The 20,456-nt window shown below is 47.1% G+C and overlaps 2 protein-coding genes across 3 annotated transcripts in view; one reads left to right on the plus strand and one right to left on the minus strand.

Moving 5' to 3' along the window:
• SEPTIN6 (septin 6) overlaps positions 1 to 16,369 on the minus strand; it is a 158,980-nt gene extending 142,611 nt beyond the window's left edge. The window contains exon 1 of one of the 2 annotated variants that reach the window (XM_061408548.1): positions 16,278 to 16,369. In XM_061408548.1, coding sequence (XP_061264532.1) covers positions 16,278 to 16,310 — 33 coding nt within the window. In that variant the 5' untranslated portion in view covers positions 16,311 to 16,369. The remainder of the gene's footprint in view (positions 1 to 16,277) is intronic. The other variant, XM_061408544.1, reaches the window with a different exon arrangement.
• SOWAHD (sosondowah ankyrin repeat domain family member D) lies at positions 8,272 to 11,216 on the plus strand. Its single transcript, XM_061408550.1, has one exon. It carries the CDS (start codon positions 9,679 to 9,681, stop codon positions 10,639 to 10,641), a length of 963 nt encoding a protein of 320 aa, XP_061264534.1. The 5' UTR covers positions 8,272 to 9,678; the 3' UTR covers positions 10,642 to 11,216.
• Positions 16,370 to 20,456: the final 4,087 nt, after the last annotated feature.

Here is a 20,456-nt window from a genome sequence, read left to right on the forward strand (position 1 = left end):
CAGACCCTAGACTTCTGAAATGTTCACAGTACTCTATTTTGTAACAAGGTAGGGAGTGACATTCCCTTTGTCACTTATCACACAGAGGTCAGCTGGTTATTTTGTGGCAGGACCCTTAAAAGAGTTTTCAGACTAAAAGATAAAATTTCCCTTCACATGAAAATACATTTTAAATTTACTGACCTTTTCTGTAGGGTCCTTTAACAGTCAGTGGTTATTTTTTTTTAACAGTTATAATAAAAACACCCCCATATCAGTCTTCAAGTTTAAGTTGAGAGTTCAACAGTGAGTGAGGAAAATAACTGCTTTGGAAGGAAATTTAGTTCATGGAGAGAACATTTGGAGAACAGATATTTGTGTTTTCATTGTTATGTAATTTTATTGCCAAAAATGATGTAAGTTGCATACCTAGAAAACCTCTCATATCTACACACTTAAAATCTGGGACTGAAAATGTCTACCCTGTTTTAAAATCTTTCAATTGTAGAGTTTTGGTGGATTTCAAACCCCTTTGTTAAAAACACAAAAGTGCAACAAGTGCTGATTGATTGGCAAAAATAAATAATTGGCATCAGGAAAGGAGATGGCTTACCAGCCACACTTTATCAAAACACGTTGCATAATTGGGGGGTGGAATTGAAAAAGAATCGTGATGACATGGTAAACTCAGCCTCTGGAATCTGCCTTCCATTGAGAGTTGTATATGTTTTTCAGACATCTTTCCCATCTATGACAGTCACTGCAACCAAGTGCTGAAGTACACTAAACTTGGATCCACACGTTCACATAGCTGTATTATAGTCTATAATGATAGCTGTATTACCATATTACTATATTCACCCAGGGTTTTTTTTAATGATGTGTATGCAGTCACATTCTCTGTGGGGAAAAAATGTATTCATGACAGCGTAGTGAGAGCCAAAATGGTTTTTTGTACTGCAGATATTATAAAAAGTTTAAACAATATTTCATCTTTGTCTCATCCTTTTAAAATGTTCTTTTGATGTGTGCTTTAGAACATACATAATGTATTCATAGAGTAACATGTACATCATTTTACAAAATATTTAAATATTTGAGAATACTTTTCAAAATATTTTCAGTAGAGAGATGTACAATCAAAAAAGTTGAGAGACCTCTGCTTGAACAGTGCCTACCTTGTTGTAGGCATCACCCACCTCACGAATGCAATGTGCTGGGCACACAATAAGTCCTCGGTGAACATTGGTTCTTACCATATCCTCTACATGAGTAATGCATTAGAGGCAGTGTGAAATGGTGAAAAGCAAGAGCCTTACAACATTGTAAAGCAACTACACCCCAATAAAAAAGAAAGAAAAGCAAGAGCCTTGCCTTCAGGCAAAGTTGGATGTGTTCCCTTGCCATTGACTAGCTGAAAGAATGTGACCAATTAATTTCTCTGAGCCTCAAGTTCTCATTATTCCCCAACTCCTGAGCTGTTATGAAGATTAAGTGGGAAAAAAGAATAAGAGAGATGATGCACTCTTGCTAACAGTTTTGTTGAAACATAAATCACATACCATAAACATCACCATTATAAAGTGAAATGAACCGTTCAGTGGGTTTTTGTACGTGCACGAGGTGGTACACCATCGTCGGTATCTAAGTCCAGAACACTTTCATTACCCCGAGAAGAAACCCATTGGCAGTCACTCTCCACGCTCCCTTCCCCTCCCCAACTCTCCTCACCCGGCCTAGGCAACCGCTAGCATGCTTTCTGTGTCTGTGGACATGCCTCTTCTGGACATTGCATACAAATAGAATCAGCCTGTATGCAGTCTCCTGTGTCTGGCTTCTTTCACTTTAGCACAATGCTTTCAGGGTTCCTCTATGTTGTATGTCGCATGTATCATTTCTTCATTCCTTTTTGTCACCAAATAATATTTCACTGCATGGATATACCACATTTTGCTTATGCATTCACCACTGGATGGGCATTTTGGCTGTTTCTACATTTTGGCTATTGTGAATCCTCGTGCGTGATAAGGCAGGTTTAATATTTAGCATGGGGCTTGCCAAGCACCTAAGTGCTCAATACCAGCAGGTGGTTGCTGTCCATTTATTAGGGAGTGCTACATTAGGTGATGGGACCTAGAGTGCCTGGATGTCAAAAAGAGAGGTGGAAGTACCAGGGACAGTATGCACTTTCTGAATAATGTCATTGAGAGCTATCCCTGCCCACCGCACCCACATGAGTAAGGCAGCGTGACACAGAGGCATGAGCACACGTCTGGCTCCATCACTTTTGAGCTGCATGATACAGGGCAGTTCACTTAACTTCTCTCAGTCTTGTGTGAGAGAGTTGGCTATAAATATTGTTTTCTCTACATAACTCACAGCCTTGCTGCCCGGGTCAAAGAGATAATTTAAAAATATGAAAGCACTTTGAAAATCATAAAGCATTATCATTGCAAGTCTTACATATTACAGAAACTCACACCTCTCAAATAAAATAAGGAAACATTTTGTTCTATTCATCACCTTCCTTCTCTCTCCAGATTGTTCACATTCTCTTCAACATGACATCCGACCTTCTCACCACAGCCCCTATGGCTAGTACCTCCAAAGGTGAGCAGCCTGATCCTGGGTAGAAACCTGAATTCACATCAATTAAGGGCCTGCAATGTCTCTATTCCCAGGTAGAAATCTGTTTGACCTTTCTGGTTTTCTTCAATTCAGTTCAATCATTCAGTCGTCTCTGACTCTTTGTGACCCCATGAACTACAGCACGCCAGACCTCCCTGTCCATCACCAACTCCCAGAGCTTGTTCAAACCCACGTCCATTGAGTCAGTGTTACCATCCAACCATCTCATCCTCTGTCGTCACCTTCTCCTCCCACGTTCAATCTTTCCCAGCATCAGAGTATTTTCAAATGAGCAAGCTCTTCGCATCAGGTGGCCAAAGTACTGGAGTTTCAGCTTCAACATCAGTCCTTCCAATGGGTATTCAGGACTGATCTCCTTTAGGATGGACTGGTTGGATCTCCTTGCAGTCCAAGGGACTCTCAAGAGTCTTCTCCAACACCACAGTTCAAAAGCATCAATTCTTCAGCACTCAGCTTTCTTTATAGTCCAACTCTCATATCCATACATGACCACTGGAAAAACCATAGCCTTGACTAGACAGACCTTTGTTGGCAAAGGAACATCTCTACTTTTTAATATGCTGTCTAGATTGGTCATAACTTTTCTCCCAAGGAGTAAGTGTCTTTTAATTTCATGGCTGCAGTCACCATCTGCAGTGATTTGGAACCCCCCCAAAATGATCACAGTTTATTGTGATCCACACAGTCAAAGGCTTTGGCATAGTCAATAAAGCAGAAATAGACGTTTTTCTGGAACTCTCTTGCTTTTTCGATGTCCAGCAGATGTTGGCAATTTGATCTCTGGTTCCTCTGCCTTTTCTAAAACCAGCTAGAACATCTGGAAGTTCACGGTTCATGTACTGCTGAAGCCTGGCTTGGAGAATTTTGAGCATTACTTTACTAGCATGTGAGATGAGTGCAATTGTGTGGTAGTTTGAGCATTCTTTGGCATTGCCTTCCTTTGGGATTGGAATGAAAACTGAGCTTTTCCAGTCCTGTGGCCACTGCTGAGTTTTCCAAATTTGCTGGCATATTGAATGCGGCACTTTCACAGGATCATCTTTCAGGATTTGAAAGAGCTCAACAGGAATTCCAACACCTCCACTAGCTCTGTTCGTAGTGATGCTTTCTAAGGCCCACTTGACTTCACATTCCAGGATGTCTGGCTCTAGGTGAGTGATCACACCATCGTGATTATCTGTGTCGTGAAGATCTTTTTTGTACAGTTCTTCTGTGTATTCTTGCCACCTCTTCTTAATCTCTTCTGCTTCTTTTAGGTCCATACCATTTCTGTCCTTTATTGAGCCCATCTTTGCATGAAATGTTCCCTTGGTATCTCTAATTTTCTTGAAGAGATCTCTAGTCTTTCCCATTCTGTTGTTTTCCTCTATTTCTTTGCATTGATCACTGAGGAAGGCTTTCTTATCTCTCCTTGCTATTCTTTGGAACTCTGCATTCAGATGCTTATACCTTTCCTTTTCCCCTTTGCTTTTTGCTTCTCTTCTTTTCACAGCTATTTGTAAGGCCTCCTCAGACAGTCATTTTGCTTTTTTGCATTTCTTTTCCATGGGGATGGTCTTGATCCCTGTCTCCTGTACAATATCATGAACCTCTGTCCATAGTTCATCAGGCACTCTGTCTATCAGATCTAGTCCCTTAAATCTATTTCTCACTTCCACTGTATAATCGTTAGTGATTTGATTTAGGTCATACTTGAATGGTCTAGTGGTTTTCCCTACTTTCTTCAATTTAAGTCTGAATTTGGCAATAAGGAGTTCACGATCTGAGCCACAGTCAGCTCCCAGTCTTGTTTTTGCTGATTGTATAGAGCTTCTCCACCTTTGGCTGCAAAGAATATAATCTGATTTTCTTAATGTCTAATAATAGTTGGTTGGAGCGCCCTCTTGTGTCTCCACGTGGTAACACCTCAGGCCTCTTCAATGAGGTGATATTTTCTTCAGCGTCAATAAAAGATGTAATGGAAATTTTTTTCTCCTCACACTTCATGGCCCACGCTTGACACTTGGACTCCAGTTAAGCCATTGCAGCTCGAGTCTTAGGCAGGCTTCCTTCTTGCACTCAGGCCGAAAGATTTCTTTCTGCTCCCTGCCCACACCTTTCTCTTCAGTTACTTTGAAAAACCCTGCTCTCATCATACACAGATTTCAGCTTGGTCTTACCACCTTCTACTATTCCAAGCTTACCCAGCTCCCAAAGTAAGATCATACTTTTTTATAAAAGGGGGAAAAAGCAAATCCAAAACACTAAAAAAAGGATGTTTTAAGTGTTTACTAAATATGATTTGTTCTATAACCTAAGGAAAAGATATTCAGAATGTTAAACCTTTCACAGGGATCCCTTCATGGGAGGTCCTGACACTTGGAAAGAGGCAAATGACAACCAGAGGCAGTGATGTCTGGCAGTGTGTGCATGCACACACACATGAACACACATTTACACACTCACAGTCAAGCTCTTTTGCTCAGTGAGAAAGAAGCTTTCTCTCTTACTGAGAATCATGTGGTGATATCAGCACAGGTCTTTGGAGGAAAGGAGACTTATCATTTATATCTGGAATCTCAAGAATGTTCCCTGCTCCTGCCCTGAGGAACTTTACTTCCCGTATTTCACACAATCTGCTCATATCTGCTCTACATCCATGGATTTCTTAATATCTATATTTATTTATTTGACTGGACTAGGTCTTAGTTGTGGCATACAGGATCTAGTTCCCAGACCAGGGATCAAATCCAGGTCCCCTGCATTGGGGGTGTAGAGTCTTAGCCACTGGACCACCAGGGAAGTCCCCCCAAGAATTTTTCTGAATCCATGAGCTCCATTGGCAAACTCCACTGTGAGCCAGATACACGTGCTCTTGACTTCTCCTGGGGTGAATTTGCACACCTCCTGCATGCAAATTAAATTTTTACAAATCAATTATGATTTCCTACCAGCCTCCAATAAGATTTCTGAGCTTTACTCCTCATCAAGGTTGATTTTCAACACTTCAGCTTAAAGTTTCTCTGCCTCCTTCCATCCTCTCTGACAGCTAAACCTTATCTGGAAAATGAAAACCCTGACCAAGGAAACATTAACAGTTTTTATAGTTTGAATATTCCAGGACAAATAAACAAACCCACAGACACACTGGACAGAGGAGCCTGGTGGGGTAGTCCATGGGGTCTCAAAGAGTCAGACACAACTTAGAGACTAAAACAACAACCACCACCACCATTCAAAATCCAAACCTTCACCCTACATCCAACTTTTCAAGAGGCCATTTCCAAAGGCTTTAAGGGTTTTGCCCTATTCCCTTGGAGGGGGAGTAGCTGCCTCAGGGGATGGGCATTTTTGGCTTAGGAGGGTCTGTACTGTCTCTTCTGCTTTCTGCTCTCTTTGCCCCACTCCAGAGACCTGTTGACTGAAGAAAAACACACAACCTAGAAGTTGCAAGTTCTGTCTTATTCGGCGGACTTACTGAGGACTATAGCCCGGGAGACGGCCTCTCAGAGAGCGCTGAGGAACTGTTTCAAAGAGGTAAAGGAGGAGCCAGGATATATGGAGTTCTTGAAGAAAAAGTAAAATCATGTGTTTGAATATCAAAGATTACTGCTAATCCCCCCCAAAATAGATATCTCAAACTAGTGATTTTAGCCCTTTCCTGTGTATGGCAAAATGTAAGAGCCTGGGCTTATTGAAAGTATTCCTTATATAAGCATCTAAACTCTCTAGGGCCAGTATCCTCTTTTTCTCCATCCTGAGTTTCAGTCAGAGCACACAGGGTGGAGGCATGCAGGGGGTCATTGGCTGCAGTGGCCAATGGCTTGATGGCATTTCTTTACTGGAATGACAAGCACATTCTTTGTCCACAGACCCTGTCTACTGAAACAGAGATGGGCGCTGTGGTTCTGCTGAATCGTGTATGCAATTGGTGACCTATACAAAGCACTTACTAAGTAAAGAGCTGCTAGGGCGGCACCCTGGCTTTGGTCTCTGGCAACAGTTAAGCAAGGGCACGTGCATCCTGGGTCTGTGCCTTTGCAGTCGTTGAACTGGAACCAGAGATAATGTTACTGCTGACAGGGAAGGGAACTACCTGCTTAGTGGTAAGGAAAATTAATAGTCCAAGCATTCTTCCATCCTGCATTCTCCATGCTGGCATTTTGATTAAAAAAAAATATTGTTGCAGCTGTTTGCATATTCTGGAAGTGTGTGTGGTTTGGTGTTTACAGATTTGAGGTTGTGGAGGGAAGTTTCCAGAGCAACGGAAGTAGCTGCTTGTCAGTCAGGGTTCATTTTGAAAATGAAAGCCTGAAGGCTTGGGGCCCACTCTGGGCCTGGTCTCTGAGGAATCAGCAAAGGTCACGAGGTGGCTTTGGTTAGTCAGCTTAGTGAAGCAACCACTTGTTCACCTTTTGCTTCTCTTTCACGAACTGACCAAGTCTATGAGTTGCTTTAGGTGTCCTGCAGATTCAGTCTGGGGCAGAGATGTGGGAGTGGGTTCCCCCCACTCCAGGTTCTGCGGGCAGACACCTCCCCCAACACGCATGTAACGGTCCCACCCTCACCCCAGCCACATATATACACACAATTACATTTCCCCAGGCTGCCAAAACAAAAGGTGGTTAAAGTATTTCTCACTCACCTACTAGGTACACAAGGGCAGCACAGCAGAGTCATCAAAGAATTTAGTTTGATTGGCATATTAGAGTTAAGGAAGAGAAATACAACTCAGGGCAGTCTGTTCTGGCTGCCAAAGGAGTAATCCAAATAGGTGGCTGGGGGACTGAGAAGGATCACTCCCGGCAGGGGCAATCAGAGGAGGCTCAGTGGAGAAGGTGGCAACTGAGACCAACCTTGAAGGGCAGGGGGAAGAACTTCACCAAATAGAAGCTATAAGGGAGGACATTTGGGTAGAGGAGGGTGAATTCAAGATATGCTCAGGTTAGGACAAGTGCACTCATTTGGCTGGAATTTGGGACTTGTGTGAGTGATTTGCAGTTGATAAGCTTGGTTTGACTGCCAGGTCCTCTATGCCAGAACAAAGGCTATGGTATCACCCAGACCTGCTCTTCTACTTCCTTCTGGGTGACCTTGGGCAAGCGGCCTAAACTCTGTGCAAAGGGAGGATAGTAACAATACTTAGCTCTTGAGATCCTTGGGAAGGTTAATAGAATAACACATATAAAGCATTTGGCAGAGTGGCACATGAAAAAAATGTTCAAAAAATGGACTATAAATGCATAGGCTGTCATGAAGGGAAGCTCCAGATATTTAGGACTGGTCTCAAATATTTGAGGGTTAAAGTGGAAAAGCCTCTAGTACCTTCCATCACTGTGAGACCCAGTAGAGGGGCCTGGCTTAGCCTCCCTTTGGCCTAGACTATTGGAACTGTCTCCTGGCTTTCTGCATCTCCCATAATCATCTTCCTTGGTGGTGGTGGTGTAGTTATTAAGTCATGTCCGACTCTTGCGACCCCATGGACTGTACCCTGCCAGGCTCTTCTGTCCATGGAATTCTCCAGGCAAGAACACTGGAGTGGGTTGCCATTTCCTTCTTCAGGGGATCTTCCCAACCCAGGAATCGAACTCAGGTCTCCTGTGTTGCAGGCAGATTCTTTAGCAACTGAGCTATGAGGGAAACCCCTAATCAACTTCCTTAAACCTACCTTAATCATAGCTGTGTCCCTCTATGGCTCAAAAACCTTCTATGGCTCCCCACTGCTCATTGACCGAACTTCCTAACCTGGGGGAGGGTGTGGGAGATGCAAGAACTACCATTTATTGAGAGAAGAAAAGAACAAAGAGGAGGCTAATGTTAGGAGTGAAAAGGTAAAACAGCCTCCTCTTTTAAAAGCCCTAAAACAATGAATTCCCAGAAATCAGCAGGTCCTTCTAGAAGACAGCAGGATACATCTCTGAAGAGGGTAAGGCGTTCCGGGCCAATGACTGATTCACTTACTTCTTCAAGTCTAGTCAGGAAAGGTTAGAGGAGATGAGGGCAGAGAGCTGGGTAGGGAGCCCCGGGAGGGGAAGCAGGATAATACTGTTGTTTAGTCGCTAAGTCCTGTCCAACTCTTTTGTGACTCCATGGACTGTAGCCCACCAGGCTCCCCTGTCCATGGGACTTCCCAGGCAAGAATACTGGAGGGGGTTGTCATGCCCTCTTCCAGGGGATCTTCCCGACCCAGGGATCCAACCCACGTCTCTCATGTCTCTTACATAAGCAGGCGGATTCTGTACCACTGAGCCATCAGGGAAGCCCTAAGCAGGGGAATAGTCCTCAGTTCCCTGAAAGGGCTCCCGCCTGGACCCTTTCTCGAGTTTCTCTGCAGGAATCCGGGGCAACTGCGGGAAGGGGTCAAGGCACAAAAGGGGAGTGCGAGGGAACCCTAGTCACATGGGGCAGCCAGGCCACCTCCCCGAAATGCGAGGCACGGGACAAAGGCGGCTCAAGGACAAAGTGCACGGAGACTTCTGAGGAGATAAGAGGGAAGGACGAAGGAAGGGGCGGGGAGCGAACCTTAAGGATCACGCTCCCGGAGGCCTTGGCTGGAAGCCGAGCTCAGTTCGCCGGCGAGGGGGTTCCCTGGATCCTCTTCACCCCGGTAGCTGTGGGGATGCAGAGAACCCGGCGTTTGGGGCAACCGGGCGGCTCCGGGCGGCTCCGGGCGGCTCTCGGAGCCCGCTCGCAGCCCGCCCCCGCGCCCGCCCCACGGTTGCCCTAGCCGGGCGGGAGGCGTGGCCGCCAGCTCACCTGGCCGTTTGGGGCGGGGACGCCCGAAACCTGGGGGGGCCGAGGTGGCGGCTGCACCCCGGGCTCTGGAGAGGGGCTCGTCCTGGGGGCCGGGCCGGAGCTCCCACCCCTCCGCGTCGCCCCCACCCCCGCAACGCCCGGGCCCTCCCTCGGATCGCTGGCGCTCTCCCTCCCTCTCCTCCCTTCCTTCGCTCCCTCCCTCCGAGCTCAATTGCTCAAGCCGCTTCCTTCCCCAAAGCCAGCGCCAGTTCCTCTCGGTGGGGCCCGGGAAGGGCAGCCGACGCTAGACATTGGGACCGCCGCGGCGGCCGGACTATGGCCGAGCCCCGAGGGGCCGCCAAGCCGGCCCCCAAGGCCTCCTTCGCACAGACCAAGCTGAGCCCGAGGAGCGCCCCGCAGCCCCGCCCCTCGAGAGTGGACGCCGGCAACCTGAGCAGGTACCGGGGCAACGCCACCGCCTCCAGGGAGCCCCCTTTACTTGGCGGGCTGATGCCCTCGGGAACAGGGTCGGCGCGCCGGCGGGGAGCGCGGCTGGAGCTGCTGGGGCTGCAGGGGGCGGCTCCCGCCGGGTGGTTGTCGGAGGAGCGCCTGGAGGAGCAGTCCCCGGGCGGGCCGAACGGACCGGGCGGTAGCAGGCTGTGCCTGGAGCCCCGGGAGCACGCGTGGATACTGGCGGCCGCCGAAGGCCGCTTTGAGGCGCTGCAGGAGCTGCTGGAAGCCGAGCCGGGGCTGCTGCTGCGGGGCGACCCGATCACGGGCTACTCGGTGCTGCACTGGCTGGCCAAGCACGGGCGCCACGAGGAACTCATCCTAGTGCACGACTTCGCCCAGCGCCAGGGGCTGCGGCTCGACGTGAGCGCCCCGGGTAGCGGCGGCCTCACGCCCCTCCACCTGGCGGCCCTGCAGGGCCACGAGATGGTCATCAAGGTGCTGGTGGGCGCCTTGGGGGCTGACCCCACGCGCCGCGACCACAGCGGCCACCGGCCCTGTCACTACCTGAGGCCCGACGCGCCCTGGAGCCTGCGGGAGCTGTCGGGGGCCGAGGACTGGGAGAGGGCAGGCGGCCGAGACGGGGACCCTAACAATGCCAACAACAACAGCAGCAACGCCGCCGCGTGGACGCTGAGACGCGCCCCGAGCGCAGTGGGCGCGCAGGTCGTGGAGAAGACGGCCAGAGCGGCGGCGGCGCCAGCCAAGGCGAAAGACTCCGTGGGCAACCGGGTGGCGCAAATTCAAGGCCTCCTCCGCCATATGTTCCCCTTCTTCCAGGACCGTTGAAGGCGACGGAGACTGGAGAGCGTGGAGGGACCCCGACGCTGCGGCGAGGCCTCTGTCCCGGGTGGTCCCGCGACCTGCCGCCCCCTCCAAAGGGAGGTGCCCGGGACTCAGCTCGAGCCGCAGCCTTGGGCGCTGGGCCTGCCAGGAGTAGACCCCCTTGGTGTGGGTCTCAGGCACCTGTCGCAGGTCTCCTACTACACCGGCCAAGAGACGCTGGAACCAGGCACCAAGCGGTCCTTGTGCCAAGTCCCCAAACTACAGGATTAGGAGTTCGGTGCAGAAGCTTGGGACAAGGAAAGTTATGCTTCCAGTAGCCATTTCTTGGCAGGCAGAAGCTCTGGGTTTATTCGGAAACATTTGCTAGAAGAATGAGATAAGACTGTAAACCAGTGATCCAGAGGAAGTCTAACTGCAGGCCGACTTAGCTATTAACAAGTTATTTTGGGGGATGAACCAGCCCTTGTCAACCTGCTCCCGGAGACAAGCAGGGCTTACCGGTAGGGGACCCTTTCTAATGTATCCCCAATGACTTCTTTAGCATATTAAAACGGAATGCTTTCCTTTCACAGGACAAAGCTCTCATTTGAGTGACTTTTTTTTTTTTTTTCCATTAACCACCAAGGGAGAAGCTCCCTGTGTTTGCAGGGAGGAGGTCACCAACCCGTGGCCGTGAGCTAGCGATCCAGAACAGACTCTGGACCTCACTCTCAGAGAAAGTGGCCAAGCTGTACACCAAAGGAGCTACTTTCACCTTGGCTCTGAGTAGAGACACACTGTTTACCTGTCTCCCAGACTCTTTGGCATCTAGGTCTGGCCTCCTGTGAGTCTCAGTCCAGAGGAGCTGTCTGCAGGGAGGGGTGTGTGTGTGTGTGTGTGTGTGTGTGTGTTGCTCAGTCCTGTCCAACTCTTTGCAACCCTGTGGACTATAGCCTGCCAGGCTTTCAGTCCATGGAATCCTCCAGGCCAGAATACTGGAGTGGGTTGCCATTTCCTTCTCCATGAAGGAAGCAGAGGGGAAGTAAAAGGAAAAAGCTTCCAAATATTTTTTTTTCTAATATTTCCTGGTGAGTCATGTAATTTACCTTGACTTCTGCCCTCCAATGAGACACACCCCTTGGCACTTGTCTCCAAGAGAGGGCTTTAATCATCAGCATTGTGGATTTCTTTTAATTTTATTTAATATATAAGTTATAGTTTGGAAAATTGCTCCCATTTAGAAATACTGTGAATTGAGTAGAATACAGGAGGGTTGCTTGATTGGAGCTGAATGGACGGAGAAGTAGTGGGTGGCTGGAAATCCATGCTGTTTCTGAGAACAGCAGATTTTTGAAATAGCACTGTATCCCTGGAGGCTTGGGTGGCCCTTGCAATGGACTGCTATGTCCTTAGCCCTCCCATCCCAGTCCTTGAAGGCCAGGGAGGAACTGAGTCACCACCCCACACAGCCCAGAGACACCACCCTGAGTGCATCCCTCCAGGTTTCCATCTCTGCTTGGCAGGCCTGTTTGCCTCTTCTCAGCTCCAAACGTTCCCACCTGCCCTTAATAACCCATTAGACTCTTATCCATGAAATGATCCAAATCCTTCCTATTTATTCTCAGTCTGCCCCATGTCTCTAGTAACTATACCTTAAACATTTACACAACGTTGCTGTTGTTCAATCACTAGGTTGTGTCCAACTCTTTGCAACCCCATGGATTGCAGAACACTAGGCTTCTCTGCCCTTCACTATCTCCCAGAGATTGCTCAAACACCTGTCTGTTGACTTGGTGATACCATCCAATCATCTCATCCCTGTCACTCCCTTCTCTTCCTGCCTTCAATCCTTCCCAGCATCAGGGTCTTTTCCAGTGAGTTGACTCGTCCATCAGGTGGGCAAAGTATTGGAGTTTCAGCTTCAACATCAGTCCTTCCAATGAATTACTTCCAATGAATATTCAAGGTTGATTTCCTTTAGGATTGACTGGTTTGATCTCCTTGCTATCTAAGGGACTCTCAAGTTTTCTCCAGCACCACAATTTGAAAGCATCAATTCTTCCGTGCTCAGCCTTCTTTATGGTCCAACTCTCACATTCATACATGACTACTGGAAAAACCATAGCTTTGACTATACGAACTTTTGTCAGCAAAGGAGCAAGTGTCTTTTAATTTTGTGGCTGTAGTCACCATACGCAGTGATTTTGGAGCACAAGAAAATAAATTCTGTCACTTTCCACTTTTTCCCCATCTATTTGCCATGAAGCGATGGGACCAGATGCCATCATCTTGGGTTTTGAATGTGAGTTTTAAGCCGGCTTTTTCACCTTTTTCACCCTCATCCAGAGGCTCTATAGTTCCTCTTCACTCTCTGCCGTTAGAGTGGGATCATCTGCATATCTGAGGTTGCTGGTATGTCTGTCAGCAATCTTGATTCCAGCTTGGAATTCATCCAGCCTGGCATTTCACATGATGTACTCTGCATGTAAGTTAAATAAGCAGGATGACAATATACAAGCTTGACGTACTCCTTTCCCAATTTGGAACCAGTCCGTTGTTCCATGTTGGGTTCTAACTGTTGCTTCTTGTCCTGCATACAGATTTTTCAGGAGACAGGTAAGGTCGTCTGGTATTCTCATCTCTTTAAGAATTTTCCACAGTTTGTTGTGATCCACACAGTCAAAGACTTTAGCATAATGAAGCAGAAGTTTTTGGGGAATTCCCTTGCTTTTTCTATGATCCAACAGATGTTGGCAATTTGATCTCTGATTCCTCCACCTTTTCTAAATTCAGCTTGTACATCTGGAAGTTCTCAGTTCACATGCTGTTGAAGCCTAGCTTGGAGCATTTTGAGCCATCACCTTGCTAGCATGTGATATGAGCACAATTGTACTGTAGTTTGAACATTCTTTCACATTGCCTTTCTTTGGGATTGGAATGAAAACTGACTTTTTCTAGTCCTGTGGCCATTGCTGAGTTTTCCAATTTTGCTGGCATATTGAGTTGCAGCACTTTCACAGCATCATCTTTCAGGATTTTAAATAGCTCTGATGGAATTCTGTCACCTTCATTAGCTTTGTTCAAAATAACACTTCCTGTAGGTCTGATGAGGTCTTTACAACCTCCAGATATTCTTTGGATTATATAACTTCATTGTTAACACTAGCACGCGGGTACTCTTTCTACCCCCTTCTGATGCCTATGTCAGAAGCTTTCTCTATCTCCTTTATACTTTAATAAAACTTTATTACACACACACACACACACACACAAAAATAATGCTTCCTAAGACCCACTTGACTTCACACTCCAGGATGTCTAACTCTAGGTGAGTGATCACACCATAGTGGTTATCTGGGTCATTAAGACCTTTTATGTATAGTTCTTCTGAATGTAGCATTTCTTTTTTAAAAAAAAATATTTATTTTTAATTATAGGATAATTACTTTACAATATTGTGACGGGCTCTGCCATACATCAACATGAATCAGCCATAGGTATACATATGTCCCCTCCCTCTTGAACCTTCCTCTCCATCTCACTCCTCTAGGTTGTCACAGAGCACCAGTTTGAGCTTCCTGAGTCAAACAGCAAATCCCCACTGGCTATCTATTTCACACATTTCACACACTACTCTTTCAGTTCTTCCCACCCTCTCCTTCCCCCTCCATGTCCACAAGTCTGTTCTCCATGTCTGTCTCCACTGCTGCCCTGCAAGTAGGCTCATTTCTAGATTCCATATATATGCGTTAATTTTTCATCTTTTAAATAAACTTCTTTGGGACTTCCCTGGTGGTCCAGTGATTAGAACTCAGTGCTTTCACTGCAGGGTCCTGGGTTTGATCCTTGGTCGGGGTATTAAGATTTTACAAGCTGTGCGCCACAGCCAAAGAAAAAGAAAAAATGTAAAGGAACTTCTTTGATGTCTGCAGTGGAAGGGCAAGCATCTCCTGGCTTGTGGCATTTGGCATGGGCACCTGGTATAACCCTCCTCCACCCCCATGCCCATTTTCTAGATGCAAATTGGCTAACTGATGCAGGATGGTGGTTTCTGCTTCACAGCCTCTCCCAAGGTGGGTTGGGCTTGGTGAAGGCTGGCAGGGTGAAGGCCTTCCCTTCCTGCCACAGGGCTTAGAAAGAAGATTGGCATGTAACTTTGTCCCACATCCAAAGGACACTTCTAACAGTAGTCTGTTCTTCATAGGAAAAGTCTGAACCTCAGAATCTTAACTATAAGCAGATTCAGAGACCTAAGACAAGCATCTGCCCTATTCTGTCCAGAATGAAAACCAAGTCAGCTGGAAGATTTGAAAGCAGCTTTCTAGAGTTTTTTCCTATCGTCAGCTATTCTTCCCACAAATTTTTTTCATCATGTGATGTTGCTTAGCCTACCTCCTCCATGTAAAATTGAGGTTTGGCTGCAGGGGACAAACTCCCATGCTGAAAACTCCGCATGCCTCACATCAAGCCATTGGCATTTCTGGTATGCTCACCCCAAGAGAAAGAACAAGTTCCCTGAGAAACTTCTTTCCAGGGGAGCAAAGCAGAGTTAAGCAGATGATGCAAATCTGCATTCGAGCGGGACAGATGGACAAGAAAAGGAGACCGAAGCAGGGCTGTAACCAGGTAAGCATCAGGGTTGGAGGAAGGGATCCTGCACAGAGGATGGGGCCTAACCCGGGCCAAAAGGCTTTGGGGAGGAAGATCATACCTGATCTGAGGCTGGAGGGGTGAGCGGGAGTATGTCAGTGGAGACAGGGGAGCAGCCTCCTGGCAGGGCCACTGGAGTATGTATCAGTGCACAGAACAAGTACCAGGAGATGTAAGTCAGCCAGTTTGGCAGTAAGGTGGGAGCTGGGGAGTAATTAACAGCAACTCTGGAGAAGAAGTAGACAGGGGTCCAGGTCACGAAGGGTCTTCAAGGTCATGCTGAAAGAGGAACAAGGTATTTTAACCTCGAGGTAGCTGGGAGCCATAGGTTTCTAAGCAGGGGAGTAACAGGATGGGATTTTAGAAAAATCACTCTTAGAGTCCCGTGGAGGATAGATGTGTCAGGAGAGACAAGTGGGGGAAAACACATCATTCAAGCAGTGTCTTTCAGGAGAAACACTTCAAGGAAAGCCAGGCATCTGCTGAGAAGTTCAGAGACCCCTGTGGAAGGCAGTGGCCTTCAGACTTTGTTTTTTGTTTTTTCTTCTCCATAGCCTTGGCTCAAGGCTTCCCAGGTGGCACTAGTGGTAAAGAACCCACCTGCTGATGCAAGAGATGCAGGAGGCATAGGTTCAATCCTGGGGTGGGGAAGATCCCCTGGAGAAGGAAATGGCAACCCACTCTAGTATTCTTGCCTGGAGAAGCCCATGGACAGAGGAGCCTGGCGGGTTACAGTCCGTGTGGTCCCTAAGAGTCGGACACAACCGAAGAGACTTAGCACACATGCAGCCTTTGCTCAAACGAAGCTCACCTCAGAGCCCCAGATGTAAAACTGACAAGTGAGGAGCTAGTGAGGTGAATCTGGGTTGGACCTCGCCTCCTCACCGCCTGCATCCTTTTTAGACCAGTGGAGGGCGCACAGCGGCCCCTGGAGCAAAATTGCCAAAAGCACTCAGCCTAACCTGGCTTCCAACCTGCTACTCATTAGTGACCTTGAGCGAATCACTTACCTCTCTGAGCTGCAGTTTCCTCGGCAGTAACATGGGACCAATACAAGCTCCCTTGCAGGGATGTTGCGATGATTCGAGAAAACACAATGCACAACACCTAGCAATCCGCAGGACACATAGGAAATAAGAAATAACAGTAAATGTATTAATTAACAAATTTATTAAAGAATTTATTAGGAGACTTCCTTGGTGGTCCAGTGGTTAAGAATATGCCTTCCAATGCAGGGAACACAGATTCAGTCCTTGGTTGGGGAACTAAGAGCCCACATGGTGCCACTAAGACCAGATGCAGCCATATCAATCAATAAATATTTTTTAAAAAGGAAAAAAAAAAGAATTTACTAACAAATTCTCATTTGGAAAAATTGAAAGGTACTCAGCAGGCTCTAGTGGTGACCTGCATTGTCCCACCACCAAAATGTGTCCATGATTGCAGATTATTTTCCTTTTGTACTAGATGAGTGGCTGCTCCTCAAAGGAGGTATTGGTTCCTCTGCTGATGTTGTTCACCACCTACCCATTTTTACTTTAGATACAATCAAAACAAGCTGACTTACCTTGTTCTCAGCCCATAGAAGTCAAAGCAGCAACTAAGTAATTGCCCACCAACTATTGAACAGGTTAGCTATTATTTCCAGATAAAGTCATAAACTGGACTTACAGCTAAACCTGAAATCCTCTGAAGAGAATAAAAGCATACAAGTTGCTCATCTCCTGACCCTGTTATCTACAGAAATGCCCCCTCCTATCCCAGCCAACATAGCCTGCATTCCACACCCATCCTCCATCTTCGCTCTTTCCGTTCATTTTAATGAAGGGAAGGAGCATGCCTGTCTCCTTTCAAGATGTAATGCATGCTCTCAAGCCTGCCTCCTCCCACAGCCTAATTCCATCAGTTGTCCCTCTTCTGTATCTTGGAGAGCGCCCTCAGTTTAGTTTAGTGCAATAAACACTTGTTGACCACCTACTAGGAGCCAGGCTTTTTGGGTGACAAACACTTCCCAGCCAAACTTTTTCAAAGGAAGGTATGTTCCCTTCACATCTCCATTTCCTTACCTCTCTCTCTTTCTCTCTCTCTCTCTTTTTTTTTTTTTTTTTTTTTGCTGCCTTACAGCTGCAGGCTCCAGAGCACATGGGCTCAGTAGTTACTGTGTATGGGCTTAGTTGCTCTACGGCATGTGGGATCTTAGTTCCCTGACCAGGAATCCCACCCACTGCAAGGCAGATTCTTAACCACTGGCCCAGCAGGGAAGTCCCTCCATTTCCTCACCTCTTAATCACTCCTCTGCATTCTGGCTTCTGCCTCCGCCACAAAGGTCTCCCAGAACAACCTGAAGTGAAGTGAAAGTCACTCAGTCGTGTCCTACTCTTTGCGATCCCATGGACTGTGAATTCTCCAGGCTAGAATACTGGAGTGGGTAGCCTTTCCCTTCTCCAGGGGATCTTCCCGAACCAGGGTCTCCTCCTGCTCTGCGGGCGGATTCTTTACCAACTGAGCTATCAGGGCCCAGCTGCCAAATAGAAGTCCTCACCTTTGTTTACTTCTTGGCAAGCACGCATGTGTGTGTTTGTGCTCAGTTGCTCAGGTGTATCCAACTCTTTGCGACCCCATGGACTGTAGCCCACCAGGCTTCTGTGTCCATAGGATTTCCCAGGCAAGAATCCTGGAGTGGGTTGCCATTTCCTTCTCCAGGGGATCTTCCAGACCCAGGGATCAAACTTGCATATCCTGCATTGCCAGATGGATTCTTTACCACTGAGTCACCTGGGAAGCCCATCATTTCTTGACAGCACTGACCAGTGTGAATTATTTCCTCCTTGAAACTCTCCTCTCTAGTATTCCATGACTTCCTATGGCTTCAGTTGCTGGCACTTACCAGGCTAAAGTCTTGCAAAGTTCTCTTCCCTTTACATTCTCTCCCTAAGACATTTCATTCTTTCCCCACTCAACCCACCCCCACTCTGCTCCAGCCACATAGGCCTCACTGTTCCTCAAAAGAGCTGTGTTCTCCTGAACTCTGGGATTCCTATATGCTATTCCCTTTTTAGAAACACTCTCCCTCTATTCCTTGCCCCCTTTTACCTGGTCTACTCTTACTCACCCTTCAAATGTCACTTTAAATGTCACCTCCTTGGGGAAGTCTTCTCTGACCCTCAGGCTATGTTAGAACTGCACCTTTGCTAATCCTTATCACACTTGAGAAGTTATCTATGCAGTTATTAGATTGATATCTCCCCTGCTCCATGTGTATGTACATGCTCAGTTGCTCAGTTGTGTCAAACTCTTTGTGACCCCGAGGGCTGCAGCCTGCCAGGTACCACTGTCCATGAAGTTTTCCAGGCAAGAATATTGGAGTGGGTTGCCATTCCCTTCACCAGGGGATCTTCCCAACCCAGGGATTGAACCTGCGTCTCCTGCATTGGCAGGCAGATACTTTACTACTGAGCCACCTGGGAAGCCCCTCTTCTGCCCCACTAGACTTAAATCCCACGACGGCAGGAACCAAGTCTGTCTTATTACCACATTGTCCCTAGTTCCTGGTAGATGGAAGGTGCTCAATAAATAGGTATCCATTGGCAATGGAATCATAGATTTGACCTCAAAAGCACAAGGCACAAAAGAAGAAATAGATAAATCGAACTTCATCAAAATTAAAAACTTTGGGGCCTGAAAGGAAACTACCAAAAAGAAAAAAAACAACCCACAAAGTAGAAGAAAATATTTGCAACCATATATCTCATAAGGGTCTGTGCGTGCTAAGTCACTTTAGTTGTGTCAGACTCTTTGCGATCCCATGGACTGTAGCCCAACAGGCTCCTCTGTCCATGGGATTCTCCAGGCAAGAATACTGGAGTGGGTTGCCATGCTCTTCTCCATGGGAATCTTCCTGACCAAGGGATCAAACCTGCGCCTCCTGTAGCTCCTGCATTGCAGGTAGATTCTTTACCCCTGAGCCACCAGGGAAGCCTAGTATCCAGAATATATAGAGAACTCCTACAATTCAACAACAAAAATATAAACAGCCTGATATAAAAAATGGCAAACACTTGAATAGACACTTCTCTGAGATATGAAAATTGCCAAAAGCACAGGAAAATATGCTCAATATCATTAGCTGTTTGAGAAATCAAATCCAGAATGAGATACCACTTCACATCCACGAAGGTAACTATAATCAAAAAGTCAGATCATAACAAGCATTGATGAGGATATACAGAAATTGGAACCCTCGTGTTCTGCTGGTAGGAATGTAAAATGGTAGTCACTTTGGAAAATAGTATGCCACTTCCTCAAAAGTTAAACATGGGATTACTATATGTAATGCTGTGATTTATGGGGCTTTCCAGATGGCGCAAGTGGTAAAGAACCCACCTGCCAATGCAGGTAGATGTGAGACTTGGGTTCAATCCCTGAGTCAGGAAGATCCCCTAGACAAGGAAATGGCAGCCCACTCCAGTATTGCCTGAAGAATCCCATGGACAGAGAAGTCTGGTGGGCTACAGTCTATGGGGTTGCAAGGAGTCGGACATGACTGAAGTGACTTAGCATGCACTCACGCAATAATATAATTTATGATAAGAAACATGTATTTAGTCTTCAACCCCATTCCTGGTGCAGAGCTGCTCCTAAAACCCTTGGAATTTCCTATGATAAGAGTGAGAAAGGTGGCTTTTGTATGTTAAAAGGTGATTTTTGGGAAAGCCCTTAGGTAACCTAAGGTTAGGGGCTGGTTGCCAGGGCAGGGGGTGGAATTTTCAGTACCACCCCTGCCACCAACCTCCATGAGGAGAGAGAGGCTGGAGGCTGAATCAGTTATTGGCCAGTGATTTAATCAGTTGTGCTTATCTAATGGAGCTTCTGTTAGTGCGCGTGTGCTACGTCACTTCAGTCATATCTGACTCTTTGTGACACTATGAACTGTAGCCCACCAGGCTCCTCAGTCCATGGGAATTCTCCAGGCAAGGATACCGGAGTGCCATGCTCTCCTCCAGGGGATCTTCCCCTGGATCTTCCCTGCCCAGGGACTGAACCCAGGTCTCCTGCATTGCAAGCAGATTCTTTACTGCTGAGCCACCAGGGAAGCCCAATGAAGGACAGGGTTTGGAGAGTTTCCAGGTTGGTTAAACACATGGAGATTTGGGGAGCATGGCGCCTTCAGATTGGGCATGGAAGTGCTT

This window comes from Bos javanicus, chromosome X (assembly GCF_032452875.1).
Source record: "Bos javanicus breed banteng chromosome X, ARS-OSU_banteng_1.0, whole genome shotgun sequence".
NCBI classification, from domain to species: Eukaryota; Metazoa; Chordata; class Mammalia; order Artiodactyla; family Bovidae; genus Bos; species Bos javanicus.